Genomic DNA, 19,914 nt, shown 5'->3' on the forward strand with positions numbered 1-19,914 from the left:
ACAGACATTTGCTGAACCCTGCACTGCTCAGGACATGGTTCTAGCACTCAAGGCAATGGCAGTCGGATTAAAGAAAGAGACATACAAACAGGTTGTGAGAATTCATTGCCAGGTGTGGTGGCTCATGCCTGTAATCCTAGCACTTTGGGAGGCCGAAGTGGGTGGATTGCTTGAGCCTAGGTGTTTGAGACCAGACTCAGCAACATGGCAAAAGCCCATCTCTACAAAGAATACAAAAATTAGCTGGACATAGTGGCAAGGAACTGTAGTCCCAGCTACTTGGGAGGCTGAGGTGGGAGGATCACTTGAGCCCAGGAGGTCAAGGCTGCAGTGAGACTTGATTGCGCCACTGCACTCCAGTCTGAGTGACAGAGCAAGGCTTTGTCTCTATAAAGAACAACAACAAAAAAAGAATTAATCATGATGCCTGCATGATGGAAGGAAACTAAGAAACCTATGAGAGCGATATCTACTTTGATTTTATGTGTAGCTTTGAAAGTCTGGCAAAGACATTTTCTGTGAGACACCAAGCACGTTGTGTGTGCATGTGTGTGTGTGCATGCACACGCTGCAGAGAACATAGAGACTTGCTAATGTATAGCTTGAACTGCAGTGATTTAGAAAACACACACTCCTCTATCCTCTATTTATATTGAGCCTTGATTTGAGGTGTCAGTGCTCCAGCACTGATGGCCAGAAGATGTCACTGCTAACCCATCAGAACCCAGCCTAAAGGGCTGTGGCCCAAGAAGCTCCGGAATCCACTCCTCAGAGTCCTGATGGTGCAAATACTGCTGAGAAAGGGCTTCACGGGGTCTCAGCAACAAGCCCAAAAGCGAATCAGGGTTTCCTTATGCTGCTTCTTGGGTCCTCACTTGGTCAACATAAGGTTGCTGGTGTCTGTGTCAGCACACTCGGTAAATCTTTCACAGCTATTGTTAATGCTAGCCTGTAACTGAAACAATTACAAAATTGCTGACTTGGAAACAGAGGAAGTGGCGCAGGCCAGCCAGAAGCAAAGGTGATAGGGCCATTGTTGAGACACTGTTCACAGGGAACACCACAGCACCATGCCCATACCTCTGCCCACCTTGTGTCATCCCCTGTCAGCAGCACAGCGCCCCAACACACATGGATGTTAGCCCAGTCCCCTTCCCATGTGAAGATGGGCTCAACTCCTCATTTGTTTTCTTTTTTTTTTTTTGAGACGGATGTTGCCCAGGCTGCAGTGGTGCAATGGCGTGATTTCGGCTCACTGCAACCTCCACTCCCCAGGTTCAAGCGATTCTCCTGCCTCAGCTTCCCGAGTAGCTGGGATTACAGGCATGCGTCATCACACCCAGCTAATTTTGTATTTTTAGTAGAGACGAGGTTTCTCCGTGTTGGTCAGGCTGGTCTCCAACTCCCGATCTCAGGTGATCCGCCCGCCTCGGCCTCCCAAAGTGCTGAGATTATAGGCGTGAGTCACCACGCCCGGCTCAACTCCCCATTTCTAAGAGGTGCAAGGAACACTTTGCATTAAAGCAGATAAGATGGCATGAGGAAGCATCATTTCTTTGTAGCAATGTGGCAGTCTGGCACGGCACTGAGACATGCTGTGTGCTAGTCACACATCAGGACCTAGGCCCAACACAGAGAGTTGGCCCTCCCCTTCAAAACCCATCACAGGTCCCACCTGGAGAGCTGATGATGCACACTTGAGAAGAACTTTGTATCCAAACCTAACAAAGTCAGAGGGTCTGAAGCTCAGGATAAGAGTGCTGCCCTGAAATATATTTTTATCTGTGATGAACAAGTCCTCTCATGGGAAGTCCTGATGGAGAAGAGTGGCATGTCACCTCGCCCCAGTATGTGATTTTTATTCAGATTCCAGTAACATCCATTGACATCTGTCACCAGCAAGGTGTTGACTGAGTAGGAAAACTGGCCATCCATGATGGCCTTTATATCGTTAGTTTTTCTGGTGATTGCAAGTTGCAGCAGCCTTTTATAAGTCAGGGTGCATGGTGCTCTTGGACCTGAATTAATTTTATTTTAAAGCAGTATTCTTGGACTACATTCTTTGAGCAGTTTTTCCCTCAAACTAAATGAATTTAAGCCTCACCTTAAAGGTTAGTAGAATTAGATTTCTGCTCTCAAACACTTCATGAGACCTTTAAAACCAGAACTCATTAATTCAACAACAACCTGGACCAAATACAAGAGCAGATGCTGACAGCTTACAAAGGGCCTCTATATCCACTGCCTTCCTTAACCCTTAGAATAAATATCCAATAGAGGATCACCATACCCGTTTCTCAGAAGAGGAAACCGAGGCTCAGAGAAACAAAGTGACTTGCCCAAGGTGATACATGATCAGTGAGGCAGAGTCGGGCTCTGACTCTGGCCTCAGCTGCCTCTGAAAGATGTAAGCCTGACCCCATGCTTGTACTTCCACTTTAAAAGATTAGCAGACAATAGATAAAGCTTTGGGAATTAAAACAATAATTTTTCTAACTTCCTTTAAATGGAAAAAAAAAAGAAAAGGCACTGCTACCACAGGCATTCCATTCTGTCTTCCTTTGAATTTAATTGGCCAGACCAGCATGCACCAGTCAAAGATAATGCTATTATTCCAAGGAGATAATGTATTCAATCCTGCCACGAGCAAAATAACAAGAACCAGTTACCCTCAGTTTAGAATGGTCACGCCTAAGCAAAGAGAGAGAGAGAGCAAGAAAGAGAAACAGAGCACCAGGCAGAGTCCCAGGACTGGGCACAGAACCCCAGGCGAAGCTGTGGCTACCTCGGCAGGAGTGGTCCATCTTGTTGAACTGAAAGTATCCCGACTTGCACTGGCACAGGGCAACGCCGTCCAGGTCAGTGCAGATGGAGGTGTCTTTGTCACATTCGGGACTCTTCCGCTTGCACAAGCTGCCCGCTGGAATGGAAAAACAAGACAGTGAAACAAAACAAAATCTTCTCCACTTCAAACCTTAAAATCTCCTCCACTTCAAAGCTCACGTGTCTGCATGAACTTTCTATTTCAAGAGGCTGAGAACAGTTTTCCGAAAAGTCTCCACAGAGCAACACTCCTCTCAGGAGTCCATCTGTACTGCCTTCTGCCGCTCCTTCTCTGATCAGCCGCAGGCTGTGCACCAGTGTTCCCCGTTGAAAACACCCTCACAGCGTGCCACGGACCCACTGAGAAACCAAATTGGAATAAACAGGCCCTGTTCACTCCTCTGGTGCTCACTGCAAATACAGCCCTTAATGGCCCTGTGTCTTCCAAAGGACTGCGGAGGAAGGATCAGCACAACCAGAAAATACAGCTGTGTTCTTAGGAAGCCGAGACTTGGACTAAGAACAGGAGTGCAGGCCAGACCTGTCTCAAGTGGAAGTACATCTCAGCTCTGTGTGTCTGCATGGCCTAAAAAGGGACCTAGCACCACTCCCTGTAGCAGGGTGGCTTGCTGTCCTGATAGCATGCTGCCTACAAGAGACTGGTGATGAGGAGAGATCTGAAAGACAATCTGCTTGCCCCGGGCTGTAGTGTAATTCTGCTTATCAGGCAGTCTCCTCCACTCCACTGATGGGTTCTTGAGGCTTCTTCATCTCTGGGTCTTCAGTGCCTTGCACAGGGACTGGTTGGTACACACGGCAGCCTGTCACTGACCAGGCAGAGAGAAACAGAGGCAGGCAGAGAAGGAGCCCATCTTTCAGGCTTGCTACCTTGTTCACTTTAGGGCCTTATTCATCTCATGGATGACAAAGAATCATTTCATTATTATCAGAAAGCATTTCCTGTGGGGCATATGCCCCTCTGTGAAGTTGTGTACAGCAGACACAATGAGGGTGCATAGGCCTCCTGTGTATATGGGGTACACAGAGAATAGAACAAAAATAGGAAACCAACTGGATAGTGGATAGTACCTTATTTACACCCATGTGCAGGGCAAGGCAAGCTAGATATTTGCTGTTGTTATTGGGGGGCAAGCTAAAGTTCAGAATGGGAAGAAAGATGCAAGGGGAAGGGCCATGTATCTATTGTGCAGGGAGGAATGGCTGCCAATTTTCCAGGCATGGTCTCCCATTTCCCACCCGAAGGAGGAAGCCAATCTATTCAGAAGCCAGGTACCCCTTTTAATGCTGCAAAACTGCCCCTTCCCAGGCAGGTTTTGGTGACATGAGCTGCCACCCCACATGGGGTTCCTGACATCTGCCCCCTTTTGTGAGTCCTGAGAGCTCAGGACCGGTAGACAGCCTGGTCACACGAGGTAAGCTTAGGACACAACTCTAGTTCTCAAAGCTGAATTTCCTGCCTTTATCAGTGGAAGCTAGCGTGCTCAATCAGAACCACATTTGTGTGTGTGATAGAATTTCCTTTGTTTATTGTAAAAAGTTTGTATTTAAGGGAGAAAAATTAAAAATGGAAAATCTCACCAGGCAAACACTGCAAAGCTGGCACCAGGGAGGTAATGAACTTCCACAATCCCTCATCTCAACTCTTTGAAGGCTTTGCCAGTCCTCAAGCCTTAATATAAAGAAATTCCTCCAGGGCAGAAACCTGTCCAGGCTGACACTTGCCTTGTCCAGCAGCCAGCCAGAGTTGCCTGGCCTGATTAGATATTTTCTGGAAGCCAATGTCATGTTTTCCTTCCACCCTGCCCATTAATCCAGCCTGCTGGCAAATCACTCTGCTGGAGCAACTGTGCCCTGCACAGAAGCAGATCCATGCAAAAGCATGGGACACAGGCCCTGCCTCTGCAGTGGAGGAGTTGCTACCCTACAAATTCTCAAAGAATATTCTACCATAAATCCATCCAATAGGACCACGTAGAATCCCATTTTCATATAAAGCCTGGCAATGTGATTTTGCTACATTCACAATTCCCATGGTCTTTCCTGGGCATAACATCCACCAAAACAGACAATGAGACTCTAAGTAAATCTAAAGCTGAGACATTCCATGGGGGATTTCCAAAGACTAAACCTCTGGAGATGACAAGAGCTGCAGTTCTTTGAAAGGCAAGGAAGTGGATGTTTTATGAAGTGAAGACAGAAAACCCTCCTTTCCAATGGCAGTGTCCAGAGTAGCCCAGCACTGCCCTTATGCTGGAAACACCCAGATGTCAGAAGCTGTCAAGGCCACCTCTCTAGTACTCAGAAAGGTTAGCATGAGACCAGGCTGGTCTTGGCAAAACCTGGAGAAGACCTGGGAGGAAAAACAGGGAAACAAGCCTGTTTCTTTCAGCCAATATGCATAGCTGTCTTTGTTCTCACGGGCTCTGAAAGGAGAAGTAAATAGGAACTTCAGCAAGGCAGCAAGGGTGCCATATACAAGCAGTCGGAAGAATGGGAGTCAGAGGGTGGGTAGGGCTGCCATGAGCAGGCTCTTTCAAATCCAAATGGCTGGCACTTGATTTGCAAGGCACTTGATTTGAATGCATTATGGGGCACAAAAAGTAACCTGGTGCAATGTTGATCACATAGAATGTAGTACTCCATAAATATTTAGTGAACTGAAAGGTGACTTTCCTACCTCACTGGGGAGGACAACTTGGTACCCTTGAATCCTTGTCAAGAGAAACAAAAAAGTAAAACCATAGAGTCTCAAAGTTTCGAGCATGATATAATGGGGCATGACCTTTCTACCTCACTCCCCCATCAATAGTAACTTCAACTTCAGAAAGTTTAGCTTTTTTTTTTTTTTCTCAAATTAATAACTAGCCTTAAATGGGCCAAGCTCCAGCTCTTATCCCAGAATGAAGGGCTAACAATCTGGCTCCCAAGCTCTGTAATATACAGGCCCACTCCAGAAAGCTCTCTTGACTGGCAGTTATGGAACCCAGGCCCACTGGGAATGTCAATGTCATGGATCTACCAGCAGACTGTTACAACCTGGTATCTTCTACTCATGTCCAGCGTCTGGATGCCAGATGGGCGGTTTAGACTAGATTCTCCATCCTTTGCCAGCCCTACTTGTGTAGTAAAATGAGCTAATTTTGATCATGTAGCACGTGGCAACAGGGACAAGCCCCCTTTGCAAAGAAGTGCTTTAGATTCCAGTTGAGTTTTCCTGTCCTGGAGGTGAAACTTCTCCTCTAAGACCAAAACTTCCCTTTTGAACTTGTCTCCAATCCCTTTCTTCATTTGCCTCACACCAGAGGCACTATAGAAGCTTTTGACAAAACAGACAAAGCAAGAATGAGAAAAGGAAAATAATTGTTTATGGCGCCACTGTGGGCATTCTGGCCTCCATTCTTCTGGTTTTGTTTTTGTGCATTTATAATGTGCAAACAAACAAACACAAAGGATGGGTAATACTGCACATGCTTTTTTTTTTTTTTTAACCTAATAATGTATCATGATGAAGGTTTTAGTGGTGGTTGTTTATTCTGTTTTTTGAGGCAGGATCTCACTCTGTGGCCCAGGCTGGGGTGCAGTGGTGCAATCATAGCTCATTGCAGCCTTGAACTCCTGGGCTTAAGGGTACCTCAGCCTCCCATAGTACTGGGATTACAGGTGTGAGCCACTGCCTCTGGCCAGATGAAGGTTTTTTTTGGTCATTGACAAGCATGTACATTCTGTTTCCCCAAAGAGAGCAGGAACTTTTCAATGGAAAAAGAGTGATTTCTGCTTTGTCACATCAGCTCTTATGCCCCTCCCCCTCCCACATCAACACTGGATAAAATAAACAGAAGGAGCTGCATGCCAAGGACCAGGTGTCTTCAAGGCTTGTGTACAGGACTCTGGGTGTGTGTGTGCATGTTTGTACATGCATGCACACATAAAAGAAGACGCATGTGCACAAAGGTCTTTGACTTAACACCCATGCCAAAAATAGGCTTTGTGAGGGCCTTTCCTGGGCCTGAGCCCTGGATGCCTTGCATTTCCATCTTAGGTCTGTGCCTAACTATATGGGTAGGGTCCTCCCAGAGGGCTGCCCTCTTACCTCTAAAGATCCGCCTCTGAGATCCCAAGAGCTGGCAGACCTCGGCAGAGGACTTGCAGGAGTTGACACATTTCTGCATCCTATCAGCCAGGTCAAATAGCGTCACATTGGAGGCCAGGGAAAAGGTTGTTTGCAGTGAGATCACCACCACGTTGGACTCCCTATAGGCAAAGTTTGTGGGTTTTTAACAGCCCTGAAATGACACGTGGGTCCCAAGGCTTTTGGAAATGAATGTCATCGCCATTCACCAGTGACGGAATGGGAGAGCATGAAGGTCAGTGACCTTGGCCCTGGATTACCCCATGGCTGGGTGAAAACAGCCCGGTTTTGTTGCTATCACCCATGTTAGAACAGCCTCCCCTTTCTACAGACTAGTTCACAAGGAAATATAATTCTGTTACTTACCTAGAGGCATGAACTGTAGATCGGATGTAACTAGGTAACGCTGAAAAACACATATTTAACTGAAAGGAAGAACAAGCCTGTCGTTAACAGTGAGTTAGACAAAAGCCTTGGACCTAGAACCAGTTTCCTATTTTCAGGATAAAACAGGCATTTTCCAGCCATCAAGTTATCAGCACGCGGCTTTACACAGAAGTGGTGTCCTTTTTTTGTTCCCCTCTTAAATGCCTTTCTGTTGTTCCACGAGTACAAAGAGAAAGAGGCAGAGAGTAAATCAGTGGGGAAAATCTTGGCAGGAAATGATGTTCAGAATAGCACCCTTGGATGCAAAACATCTTCAAAGAAGCAGCTCTCTTTTAAGGCCCAGGGTTTCAAACAACTCAGAGGCAACTGTTTATTTGGACTTTGCATAGTGAACGAGCTGCACTGGAAAGGCTCCTTTCAGCTACCCTAGGTCTGACAGGCCCTACATAGACGCCTCATAATCTACAATGAGTTGACCTAACTCAAAGACAGGTCTTCTTCAAAAAGGCTCTCCGTGAGAAATTACATTACGTGGGTCAAGAGCCCCTTTGTTGAGAGCAAATTAAGAGCTACTCTCCCTATGTTTGCCTTGTGCCCTTGGAGACGGCAGAAAATCCCTCTACAGCATGAAGTATCAGGCCTGCTTCCCTGCTACCCTGCACAATAGGAGCTATCGAAACTCCTTTCCCGGAGTGGAGGGTCTCAGTACTGGGCCCAGTGCAGACCCACCTGTCTTCAAGGCCCGTGTATCAGATACATGCCACTCTGCAGAAGATGGAGGCAAACATGGGACATTATCAAACCCTTTTAATGACATCAGTGTATAGCCTAATAGCAATGATTTATTATTGTTGTTTTATTATTAACCTGTTTTTCCAGGTTTGGTAAACAGAACACCTCAGGAAAGAACATTTGAGTGGCTTCCTCAGCCAATGATGGATTAATCTTCACTCTTTCTTGGGGACAGGTATGTTACATCATCAGTAAATTATACATTGATGCTGGGCAAAAAATAGAAAGTCAAATAAGTCACTGAGCGCCACGTAATGCAAAGGACTGCACTTCTGCACAGGGTTCTAAATCCCTGTATTATCTTAGCAGGAGATATCCACCTGCAGCACGACCAACAGGCAGCTGTGGCGAAGGGACAAGGTATAGGATTAGTAGACATAAAAATCTGCTGTGTAGTAAAGAATTTAACCTTGGCCCCAGGGAAGTCAGGCCTTTGCTCTTGGATCCTGGGAGGCCATCTCTAAGCCCTTGGAATGTGCTGTCTAATAAAAACTTCTTTGTTTACCTGGGGGTGCTGGGCCATGCCAGAGAGTCCAACAATGTGATTTATGGTGGGGTTGGGTAACATGGTATCAGCTCAACCTCTAGAGGGGCTGGAGATTGAGGTCAGCCACATGACAAAGCCCCAGTCAAGGCTCTGGAGAGCTTCCGTGGTTGGCAGTACTCCCTGCATACTGGACACACTGTTGCCAGGAGGAGTTAACACTGTGCATGACTCCTCAGCAGGAGGACAGCTGGAAGCTCTGCATTTGGAACTCTCCCGGACTCTCTGCCCCATGCATCTCTTTCCTTGGCTGATTTTAAGCTGTTGACTTTCACTGTAATAAACCGTAGCTGTTAATATAATCGCTTTTAGTAAGCTCTGTGACTCCTCTAGTGAATTATTGACACTGAGGGCGATCTTGGGGATGCCTGAACTGGAAATTGGTATCAGTAGTGATGGTGGTTTAGTGGACTGTTCCCCAACTTTGCACCTGCTCTGCGTGGACTCAGGCAATGTCATTCACTTCCAGACCTCCCGGGGTTCTATCTGCAGACGTGCTGGCAATGCCTGTTACAGGAGTGCGCCATCTGACATCGTCCCTATCATGAAGTGAATGCTCAGGAGATAGAGAAATAGAACTAGATCCGTATTTTACACAGATAAAGTCCAAAGTCCTATAGAAATGTATAATTCCTAGCTAATATACTAACTCTTATCCACAAAGAACAAGTAACATTGAGATTGGAAATCAATTCATCTCTAAAGTTTTTTAATGGCAAATTACAATTTTCTGAACCTAGAGTTTAAGAACTCACTGTATAGATGAGTCAAATCTCTGACTCAGATAGCAGTTGAGAAGCAAAGTTTATTAAATGAGTTTCATTTTCCTGTCTTCTTTCTTCCTCTCCATTTTCCTTTTTAGTTGTTTCTGTTTTGGGGGGCTTCTTTTGTTTTTGAGACAGGGTCTCACTCTGTCACCCAGGCTGGAGTGCAGTTGTTTGATCACGGCTCACCACAGCCTCAACCTCTGGGGCTCATGTAATCTTCCCACCTCAGCCTCCTGAGTAGCTGGGACCACACGTGCATGCCACCAACCCTAGCTAATTTTTGTCTTTTTTGTAGAGACAGGGTCTTGCCATGCTGCCCAGGATGGCATTTTTCTTTAAAAAAAAAAATTCTGATAAAAAGCGGGCAAAGAGGGAAAGAAGCAGAATCAAAGACCCCTCGGTCATCTATACAGTGAGTTCTCAAACCCTAGGACATCAGGATTAACTGCTGCACCTTTGGCATTCCTTTGAGGAAAAAGAGTATCATTTCCCTAAGTTCCAAAATACAAGAGGAAAGTCACACAGCCTGTTAACAGCAGATGGGACCGTAAGATTTTTCTGGGTCTTTCCTCCTCACCAACAGCTCCTGCTGATGCCTGTCATCGGCATGTCTGTAACTATGAGTTTGCACATGGAAAAGAAACACAAAGGTGCAGATAAAGACAGTGCATGAGGACACATTTGAAGAAACTCTTCTACTGGGCACAAATACCTCACTTCCATTTCTGAAAGGCTTTTTCTTTAACCAAGAAGTTTCCCTTCCAAATATAACAAAAGTGAAGAGCCCAGGAGACACAGCTGACCCCTAGGCAGTCCCCTCTTGGAATAAAATCTGTTCTAGGAAACAAAAGACGAGTAGAAAGATGCCATTCAGGACACTTACCGTTTTGGTGATCTCATTTTCAACTTCTTGTAGGTCTGAATGTTTTTCCACAGTTGTATTAAGAAAAGTTCTCTTTAATTTAAACTCTGTCACGAAGGTTCTAACTGAAAATGAAAATGTAACTTGTTAGATTACACAACAGAAGAACCTATGCAAGGCTGTGTGTTTGCAAATCTCTGGGGTGTCCGGCTTTACTCCACCTCACAGGACAATCTCTGCATTTCTTTCTCCTTATGGGTGGAGACTCCCTCTCCCTCTTCTAGATTTTTCTCTAGCAAAGTGAGCATCTACTGGACTGTGCTGAAGGCTTAGATTGAGCAAACTTTTGAGAGAGAGAAACTCCAAAGAGCCTTTTTTGTATGTGCAAGGCTGCTAAGAGAAGGAGCCTTAGCAATGTCCCTAGGATGGCCTCCCGCACAACAGATGCCCAAGAAAGCTGCCACCAAGAAGAAAGATGAACAGGTCTAAACAATGTCATCCTAGGAGGAGGGAGGGAGATGTGTTAGACACTAAAAATGCTCCTCAGGCCTCATCAGGCTTTCGACAGAGGAAAGCTCTTGTCCTCTGAGGTCTCCAACTGAGTCATGCCCACCACTTCAAGGGGGCGCTTCAGTTTCCTCTTGTCCTTAGAGCCACACCCATCCAAACCCCATTCCTCTTGGTCAGAGGAAATTCCCATTTTATCATTGATAAAGGGGGCTTCCAGAGGTCAGGCAACTTCCTAAGAAAGCTCACCCAGGCTCCCAAGGGCCACCACTGGCATTGGAGCATATGCGTGTCCATCTTCAAAGCTCTCCTTTCCCCTATAACCTCTGTACCCTGAGGAATCTGATATCCTAAGGACACCCAAGGGGCTTGAGAGAAAGAAAGGTGCCAAGCATGTGTCGTGGGGCTATACTCCATGGGGCTGCCGACTCCATGATTATAAGCCACATAATGAAAACAGCCCATATTCAAGACACTGTTGGGTTCGGAAATGAAAAAAAGCAGCCTCATTTTCAAGGCCCATTTCACACATAAAATAAAATTCCAGTTAACATCAATTTGTGCTGATTGAGCCTGAGGGGAACGGGACTTACAAATGGGCAGGCAACCAAAATTTAGTATGGTGTGTTTTATTGCTGGCTCTTATCTTCCTTTATATTAAATGCTTATCTTTCCCTCTGGATGGAAAACAAATAACTCAAGACACAGAAGTCCATGAAGCTGCTCTTTCCCCGAAAGCTTGCATGCTGAATTGAGAAAAAGACCCACAAATGAGCCAGGGAAAACATTTAACATCTTACACTTACTGTCTAAAGCGCTTAATCCTTACTTAACATCTTTTTGCTTGTTCTACAGTTCAGTGAAGCCAGCTGCTTAGGACTCTTTCTGAGCAGCAGGGAGCTCTCTGAAAACATTCTTGGCCAAATGAAACCATTTCAGCATGCTCTAATTTGCATGTTCCTCTGATGTTTATGAACAATGAAGCTAAATGACTTGAAAAGGGAAAGATGATTGTGAAGGCGATAGTGCTGCTCTCCTCCTGAGCTGTGCTACCTGTGGAACCCTCTGCACACAGGCTTCCAGAACAATGGTCCTGCTTCTTCACTTTCTCATCTCACTTGTCTAGGCTGATACCCAGACTTTCTGTATAGAAATTCACATCGCAAATGTCAGGTACGTAGATCTATTCTGAGTCAGGACAGTAAACGTGGCATCTGCTTTTGGTGTGAATATAAAGATATATCAGTTTCATTCCAAACCCTGCACTCACTCCAGGCAGAGTTTTTTGTTGTTTTTTTTAAAGACACACCTTTACGCCTGCAGTTACAGCACCTGGCTTTAAGTAGAATTTTTACTTCCAATTTAAATGTTGATTTCCCTATGTTATCTAAATGATTTTTTTGGGAAAGAGCCATAATTATTACTTTGTATTCAGCACAGTTTATTGTTTTCAATGCTTTCAATTCTGGTCCAAGAGTTTGAAGACTAAAGTTAAATGATACCTCCCATCTGGACAGCTCTTTACCATTTTCAAAGCTTGCTCAAATATATTACTTTACTTGATCTTCACAATAATCTTGAGTGGGAAGCAGGACAGATGGTAATCTGATTTTACAGATGAGGAAATTAGGGCTCAGAAGCCATGTGCTATAGGTGGTGGCCCTGGAGCTGGAAGCAAATCATTTGAGTCCTGGGCAAATACACTTTCCCCACAATCCTTAAAAATAAAATCATTTCCAGCTTCTCTATTCTTAAACTGAAAACTCCTGGCAATATCTTAATGCGTGGCTAAATAGTTTACTAAAATGCAAGTAAATTATTAGAATAAAAGAAATTCTTTTTTTTTTTTTTTTTTTTTTGAGACAGAGTCTTGCTGTGCAGCCCAGGCTGGAGTGTAGTGATAAAATCTCGACTCACCACAACCTCCACCTGCCGGGTTCAAGCAATTCTCATGCCTTGGCCTCCCAAATAGCTAGGACCACAGGTGTGTGCCACCATGCCTGGCTAATTTTTGTAATTTTAGTAGAGTCAGGGTTTGACCATGTGGACCAGGCTGGTCTTGAATTCCTGATCTCAAGTGATCAGCCCGCCTCAGCCTCCCAAAGTGTTGGGATTACAGGCATAAGCCACTACACCAGGCCAGAATGAGAGAAATTCTTGATTTTGACTGATGTCTCTATTTCTAGATCCTTCTTTTTGAAACAATGTTTTGACTTGATCTTTGTATTTTAAACAATTTTCAAAATTCTACCATTATTTTGGTAGGGTACTTCTTAAAACTTCTCTTCAGCCCACAGGTAATAGCACTTTCAAAGGATACAGACATTTGCTCTCTCAAAAACACTGAGCACTTTTTGTGTGTTAAGTGTCACACTGGGCAATTTAAGATGACTGAAAGATGAGTTATTTTATCTGCCAGTTTCCTTACTTAGCTTAGAAACTCTGTATCTGGCCAGGCACAGTGGCTCACACCTGTAATCCCAGCACGCTGGGAGGCCAAGGCAGGCAGATCACTTGAGGTCAGGAGTTCGAGAGCATGGCCAACGTGGCAAAGCCCCTTCTATACTAAAAATACAAAAATCAGCTGGGCATGGTGGTGAATGCCTGTAATCCCAGCTATTTGGAGGCTGAGGCATGAAAATCGCTTGAACCTGGAAGGTGGAGGTCGCAGAGAGCTGAGATGGTGCCACTGCACCACAGCCTGGGCAACAGAGTGAGACTCCGTCTCAAAAAAAACAAAAAACAAAAAAACAAAAAACTCTGTATCTTTCATTTCTAACTTCTTCAACAAGTTATGTATTAAACTTGACATTCTAACAAGGGTCACACCCTGCAAGCAAGAAAGCTCCTAAAATTAACACATTATCGTGTAATAGAAAGAGCTGTGGGCTGGAAACCAGGCTTCCCACCAACCCGTTACGTAAGCTTGGCCACTTAGCACCTTGTGAAGGCCTTGGTTTTCGTTTGGTTTGTTTGCTTGCTTTTTAACTTGCAAAATGGAGATTATTTTCAAAATCAAACAGCTTCATCATGAATCTATCAAATTAGTGAACAAAATATGACAAATTGTGTGATACAGTTAGGACAGCAGCTTTCTCAAAATGTATCTGCCTATGAGCAAGAGCATGAAGGCCATTTTTAAAAACTGAAAGAATGTGTGAATGTGGTAGGACAATCAGAGTTTTACTCTCTCTTTTCTCCATCTAAATTGTTTTTTTTTTTTTTACTATGTGGTCAGAATAATCCTTTTGACTTTTTTTTTCCTAGCTCCAGGGTGGAGTGGTTAAGCAAATAATATTATACACAAATGATGGCATAATATGCCGTCATTAAGATGTTTGTTTTTAACAACACAGGAAAATGTTTAAGATATAAAGTTTATACAAATATCCTATGATTTCAACTATGTAAAAATATACTGCACATCAAAAACATAATGCAAAGTAGGGTGTTCTATCTCCAAGTATTAGAATAATGGACAATAGCTTCCACTTTTTTCTATATTCCTTAAGTTTATACCTTGGACAAATACTGATTTTGATTAGGAAGAAAAATAACAAATGTTACCTTGTAAAATATATTGTGGTATAGAATAAAGTCCGAAATAGACTAAGTCTCTTACCCAAATTGCATATCCCTTTTTCCAACTGGTACCCAACCGGGCATTTGCAGATAAAGGATCCCTGAGTATTGTTGCATGTGGCCATGGATGGGCAGGGGTTCGACAGGCATTCATTCACATCTGTAGAGGAGAAAAAAGAAGAACATCTTGAATCTGTAGCAAACAGCAAAACCATAACCCAGTGTAGTAAGTACTTACTAAGGGCCAAATGGTGCTAGGTGTGGTGAGACCCCAAAGGATAAGTATGAGAACACTCTTGCCCTCAAGGGGCTTGCCATCTATTGAGGGTGGAGGTGGCCATACAAACAACTAACTGTAAATACAAGACAAGATTTGCATATACGGGGGAAACAGCAAATTTTAATGGAGGGGAGAATTAAAGACTGTTTCACATAACATCTGGACTACAACTGGAAGGACTTTAATCAATAGATTAGGGTGGCAGTGGGGGGATTCCAGGCTGAGGCATCAGCATAGTAAAGTCCAGGGGCAGGAATAGGGTACAGTGTGGCAGGAGTGTTGGGAACAGACACAGATCAGGAAGTCTGTCAGTGCCACACTACAGTTCCTGACATTCTCCTGCAGATCACAACCTACAAACATGCTAACTCTCAAGTAAGCAGGGTATTAACTAAAACAGTGTATTTGTCCACATTTTGGAGGAAACAGGAGTTTATTGGGTAGCCCAATGTGGTACTGTAGTGCAGACCACTGGGCATTACTTTTTCTCTTACCCACACTGCAATCATCCCCTTGCCAGGAAGGCGGGCACCTGCAGTGGTAGCCACGGCTGGTGTTGTCTGCGATGCATTCGCCATCGTGAAGACAAGGGTTCACAGCACAGCTGTTGACTACAAACACATTCCAGGAGTAAAGCAGTTAACCACACAGGAAATGTAAAGGCAGCTTTAGGTAAATATTTAATTCTCCCAGCTAATATTTGATTCTTGCTTATTTCTGTTTACTTGCCCTGAAAGGCCACATTACAAAAGTAAAATGGGTTTCCCAGAGGTGCATTGGGACTGGGTCCTGGTACTAGCTTGTGTCCAGATCTAAGTGTCAGACAATGGGATCCCTGAATGCAAGAACTGATTGTAATCAAATGCTGCTTACAGGTCACTCCATTCAGGATTGATGATTATATTGCCTTTGTGACACTTAGAAAATTCTACTTGAATCAATGACAATTGAAAGCACACTTTAGGGGGGAAAAGGATCTCTGATCAACTCATTCCCCCGCTAGAAGATTTACTCTGTATGCGTGTGTCTGTGTGTCTGTGCACACGTACCCTGCCCTTTCTCTTGGGCTTTCTTTATCAAAATCATAGTATCCTTTACTCCAAAATCTCCAAATGTAACTGAGCCTCCACATATTGTGCCATATTTAGAAAATGATCAGAGTTGAGCATCTATGTAATATGCTTCATACAGGTTTCTGACATACTTAGAGAAGCCGAAGCCTACAACATCACTGCATTGTCTGCAAAAAGGAAATCAGTGGTGGAATGAAAAAAAGAAGGTAAAAGTCAAGTCTTCACTCAAAAAAAAAAAAAAAATAGTAACCCTGAAAACAAATGAGCTAAACCTAAAGATGGTGTTCCTATCCTGCATTGCCATGTCAAGTGTTATCTAAAATCACCCATAGAAGCACAGCGCGTATATAGCCAAACACTAACCCATGAACACTGGCACAAAAAATATACTAACAGCCAGTGAATCTGCCCCTAATACTTGCCTACAGTTATCATCAGAATGGCTAATGGCTTTAAGGGAGACTCGTGAATTAGATTTCATCTGGCACTGGAATATATGTGGCCTCTGAAACTGAAGGCTATAGGCCTTGAAGCAAGGCTCCCAAACTTCCCTGGAGAAACAGCCACCTTTCATTTCCCAGAGGTGCTCAGATCACTGACACAAAGAGGCACTGTGGGGCTTGGCATGGGGGTGGTTTACTTATGAGCCTCCAGCCCAGGTTGATTGTGGCTGACAGGTTGGAACTGTGCTGCTCCCTGAGCTTTCTGCTCCAGCCACTACAAAGCATCATCTCTTCTTTCCTTCTTCCCTAAGACACCAGTTTCCATTTCACTCCTTCTCCAACAGCAGTTTTCCTTTCCCATGTCTGGACAAGCCAGAAGTGTAACTTTGAACATGACATGAAAAGCTGCATCATCCTACTTCCTTCTACCGTTCCTTAAATGACAAAGGATCATTTGGCTGGCTTTACTTTCCTGGTACCAGCAACTTCAACGTGGCTATAAAAACAACCCTAAGTGTAATGTAAAGGAGCCCTGGCCGTGCGGTCACTGTGGGAAAAGGTTAGTTCACCATCTTTTCATTTACATGTCTCCCCACTCCCATTTATCAACTAGCCACACACTCCTTGGGAGACAAAGGAGCTTGGGCTTCCCTGGATCAAGAGAAGCCCAGTGACGCCAAGAAGCTCCCTGGTGACTGGGGAGCCCCTGACTCACAGACTCTGGGATCTGATCCAGACGCAGATACCCAGTTGATCCCTGTCTCAGCCAGGCCACCTAAGCTTCTTTACTTGAGTTTCTCCACCCTACAATCCTGCATCACTGCCCTCCTCTGACCTCTGAGGAGTTAACGGCTTGCTTGAAAAGCTCTTACAACTACAGGGCACTAAAAGCTGCAATTGTACCATCTACTAATGTGACACATGGCCAATGCATCCTTTCCTCTTTATTCAGGAAGCATTATGCAACACAGAGGTGAGAAAGTTAGGCCCACCCATGACCTTCTTTTACACTTTAAGTGTTTCAACAGGAAGCATTTTAGGTCGCAAAACAGAAGCTATTTCAAATGCCAGCCATTTCTACAAATTCCCATGAACCCCGAGCCCCATGTAGCTCTCAGTGCTGGATGGGGCCTTGCAGTTAACATGTGCTTGTGTGACTGTGTTTTACCTGAGGCTGAAGAGGACAGTGTTGTTGGTGACTGTGTGCTGCTCTGAACAGCAAAGGTGGCAGATTTGGGAGCCAGGTCTTCAGCCGTGGAAACAACTGTGGTTTGGGGAGAAGGAGATGTTCCGAGGGAACGTGAAGCTGGGCTGTACTCTGCTGTAACGCCAAGCTTTGTGGTCATTTCTTTTGCTGATGTGGGTACACTGGTCAAAGGGATCAATCCAGTGGTAGCATCTACAATCACTTGGTTCCTTTGTGTGCTGATGCCACCTTCTGTTGAGATTTGAGGAACTAGAATTTCAGGATGGGTCAGCGAGAGCTGTTTTCCAGCTGTAGTCTGTACGGCTATAGGGCCAGTGACCAGAGATGCTGTGCTTGACAGGGTGCCAGGAGTGGTCATAAGAGGCTGAGAGGTCTTCAGAATGGTAGTTGTGAAAGTTGGAGACATTTGTGCTAAGTTGGTGCTGGTGGCTGGAAGGGTTTGCTCTGTGGAGGACTCTGTTAAGGATGGAGGCAAAGGAGAGTTTGTTGTTACAGCTTTGGTGGACTCTGTGGGCAGAGACACCAGGCTTGGTGACTTTGATTCTGTAATGACTTTCTCTTGGTGTGGGGTGCTCTGGTTCTTAAGGTCTGCAGTTTGACTACTATGGAGCATTGTCATGAATGATGTCATTGTTGATGTCTGAACTGAAGTCACAGGAGTCTCCCTTGCCCTGGGCAGGACTGGGGTAGAAGATGACTGTGGCAAGGTTGTTTGTGAGACAGAAAGTGGGGCAGATGTAGATGTCGTTAAGGATACTGGTAAAGGTGATGGTGAGGAAGACCATGGTGTGGATGCATCAGAGGTAGACTTTAGTAGATGCACAGAGGCCCTGGTTGATGGTAAAATTGATGAAAATAAATGGTGGGATTGTGACACAGAGGGCAGAGGCAAAGGAGGCCGTGAAGAAGAAGAAGAAGAAGAAGAGGAGGAGGAGGAGGAAGAAGAGAATGAGGAGGAAGAAGAAGAAGAGAATGAGGAGGAAGAGGAGGAAGAGGAGGAGGAGGAGGAGTCACTAACAAACTCAGCATCAGTGTCCAGAACAACCGAAGTGTTTGGCATATTAATGGTGGCTGTGTAGGATGGAAGGTTGGATGTATGCAGAACTGGCGACTCAGTAGAAGGCTGAGCATATTCCCCGTCATAGGATGAGATGTTACTTCTCTCAGTCTGAGCATGAAAAAAGGAGGAATATTCTGAATGTGAAGAGTTTGAGATTTTAATATAAGAAGTTGAGCTCTCCACAATGTCTGAGGATGAACTGTTATCTGTAATGGACAGTAATGCCCGTTCTCCTTTGGTGAAAGTAGATGACAGGTAGGTGTGGTCTGTGTGGTCGCTGGAAGTCCTTTGTTCAATAGCCGTGCCACGCACTTGACCGTAGCTAATCCCAGTGACTGTAAACGGAAAAGCCAAAGTTAGGTCAAATAAAAGAACAACAAAACTCTGAAATATGCACTATCAAACAGACTTTCAGTGTCATGGAACTCAATGAATTCAAGTGGGTGAAACACTTGCTTTGGAGAGGTGGTTTTCAATGGTGAGCACTCTGAATGAAGACACTGTGGGCAGGCAGGAGTGGTCAGTGTCTCCTCTGAGCAGACTGACCTCCTGAGAGAAGCAGTGGTAGCGGCAGTGCAAATGGTAACAAAAGAGAAGTGGCGACTAAGGGTCTAAAAATGGAGAGGAGTTGCAAATTTCCTCCACATGCCTTTTTCAATAAAAGCAAACTGGTATCTGAAAAGCTCTTAAGACCCCAAATAGAATAACTGTTATGCCTAAATGAAAAAAGGAAAACCTTCCCAACTTTCCATTCTGTAGAAGGAGATATTTCTTTCCCAGGAGATTGACCTTAGCCACAAGTGGTTGGTCTCTTATTTTAAGTCTCCCAGCAAACACTATCCCAAATTCCTTAGGTGAGTGTGTGTGGAGGGCTGGGGGTGGGAACTGGGGAGGGGTATTCACCTTCCTGAGGTGGGAGAATCTAGAAAGTTCTCTCCATAAAGAGCTTGTAAGGCACTTTCTGGCTTGACAGCTAACTGAATCATCCCAGGACTGTGAGTAAATGAATAGATGAGCTGACGGGATGTGTTAAAAGAGACTGTGGAAGACACCCCACCTCCGAGGGCACTGGAGGCGGCCAGTGACCGTGAGACCAGGCCCATGTCGTCCGTCACGTTTACGTGCAGAGAGGCACCCTCTGTTTCTTGGGGCATGGCCGCTGCAGGGCTGCCTGCTTCCCCAGAAGTCGTGCTCATGCTGGTGTTGGTGAGGGTGACAGACCGCAGTGTGCGTTCCCCGTTTCCAGTGACAGTAGCCAAGGTGTGGGTGCCGAGAGAGGGCACCCCAGAAGTCCTGTCCTCTGCATTGGCGGAACTGTCACCTAGCGCTTGGCCTGGCTCTCGGCTGTCTTCCAAGGCTAAAAGTAGAGTGAAAGAGGATGGCTGAAAAATGCAGGGCTGGAGCGACAGGATCGTGCCCCAAGCCTCACTTCCTGGG

General features: G+C 45.0%; 1 protein-coding gene across 2 annotated transcripts in view; it reads right to left on the reverse strand.

Moving 5' to 3' along the window:
* Nucleotides 1–19,914, reverse strand: part of HEG1 (heart development protein with EGF like domains 1) — a 90,184-nt gene that overhangs the window by 29,200 nt on the left and 41,070 nt on the right. The window contains exons 6-13 of one of the 2 annotated variants that reach the window (XM_055383846.2): nucleotides 19,535–19,834; nucleotides 17,379–18,812; nucleotides 15,189–15,305; nucleotides 14,455–14,574; nucleotides 10,347–10,450; nucleotides 7,340–7,398; nucleotides 6,935–7,095; nucleotides 2,786–2,920 (exon numbers count right to left, since the gene is read on the reverse strand). In XM_055383846.2, coding sequence (XP_055239821.2) covers nucleotides 2,786–2,920; nucleotides 6,935–7,095; nucleotides 7,340–7,398; nucleotides 10,347–10,450; nucleotides 14,455–14,574; nucleotides 15,189–15,305; nucleotides 17,379–18,812; nucleotides 19,535–19,834 — 2,430 coding nt within the window. The remainder of the gene's footprint in view (nucleotides 1–2,785; nucleotides 2,921–6,934; nucleotides 7,096–7,339; nucleotides 7,399–10,346; nucleotides 10,451–14,454; nucleotides 14,575–15,188; nucleotides 15,306–17,378; nucleotides 18,813–19,534; nucleotides 19,835–19,914) is intronic. The other variant, XM_019024399.4, reaches the window with a different exon arrangement.

This window comes from Gorilla gorilla, chromosome 2 (genome assembly GCF_029281585.2).
Source record: "Gorilla gorilla gorilla isolate KB3781 chromosome 2, NHGRI_mGorGor1-v2.1_pri, whole genome shotgun sequence".
Lineage (NCBI taxonomy): Eukaryota > Metazoa > Chordata > Mammalia > Primates > Hominidae > Gorilla > Gorilla gorilla.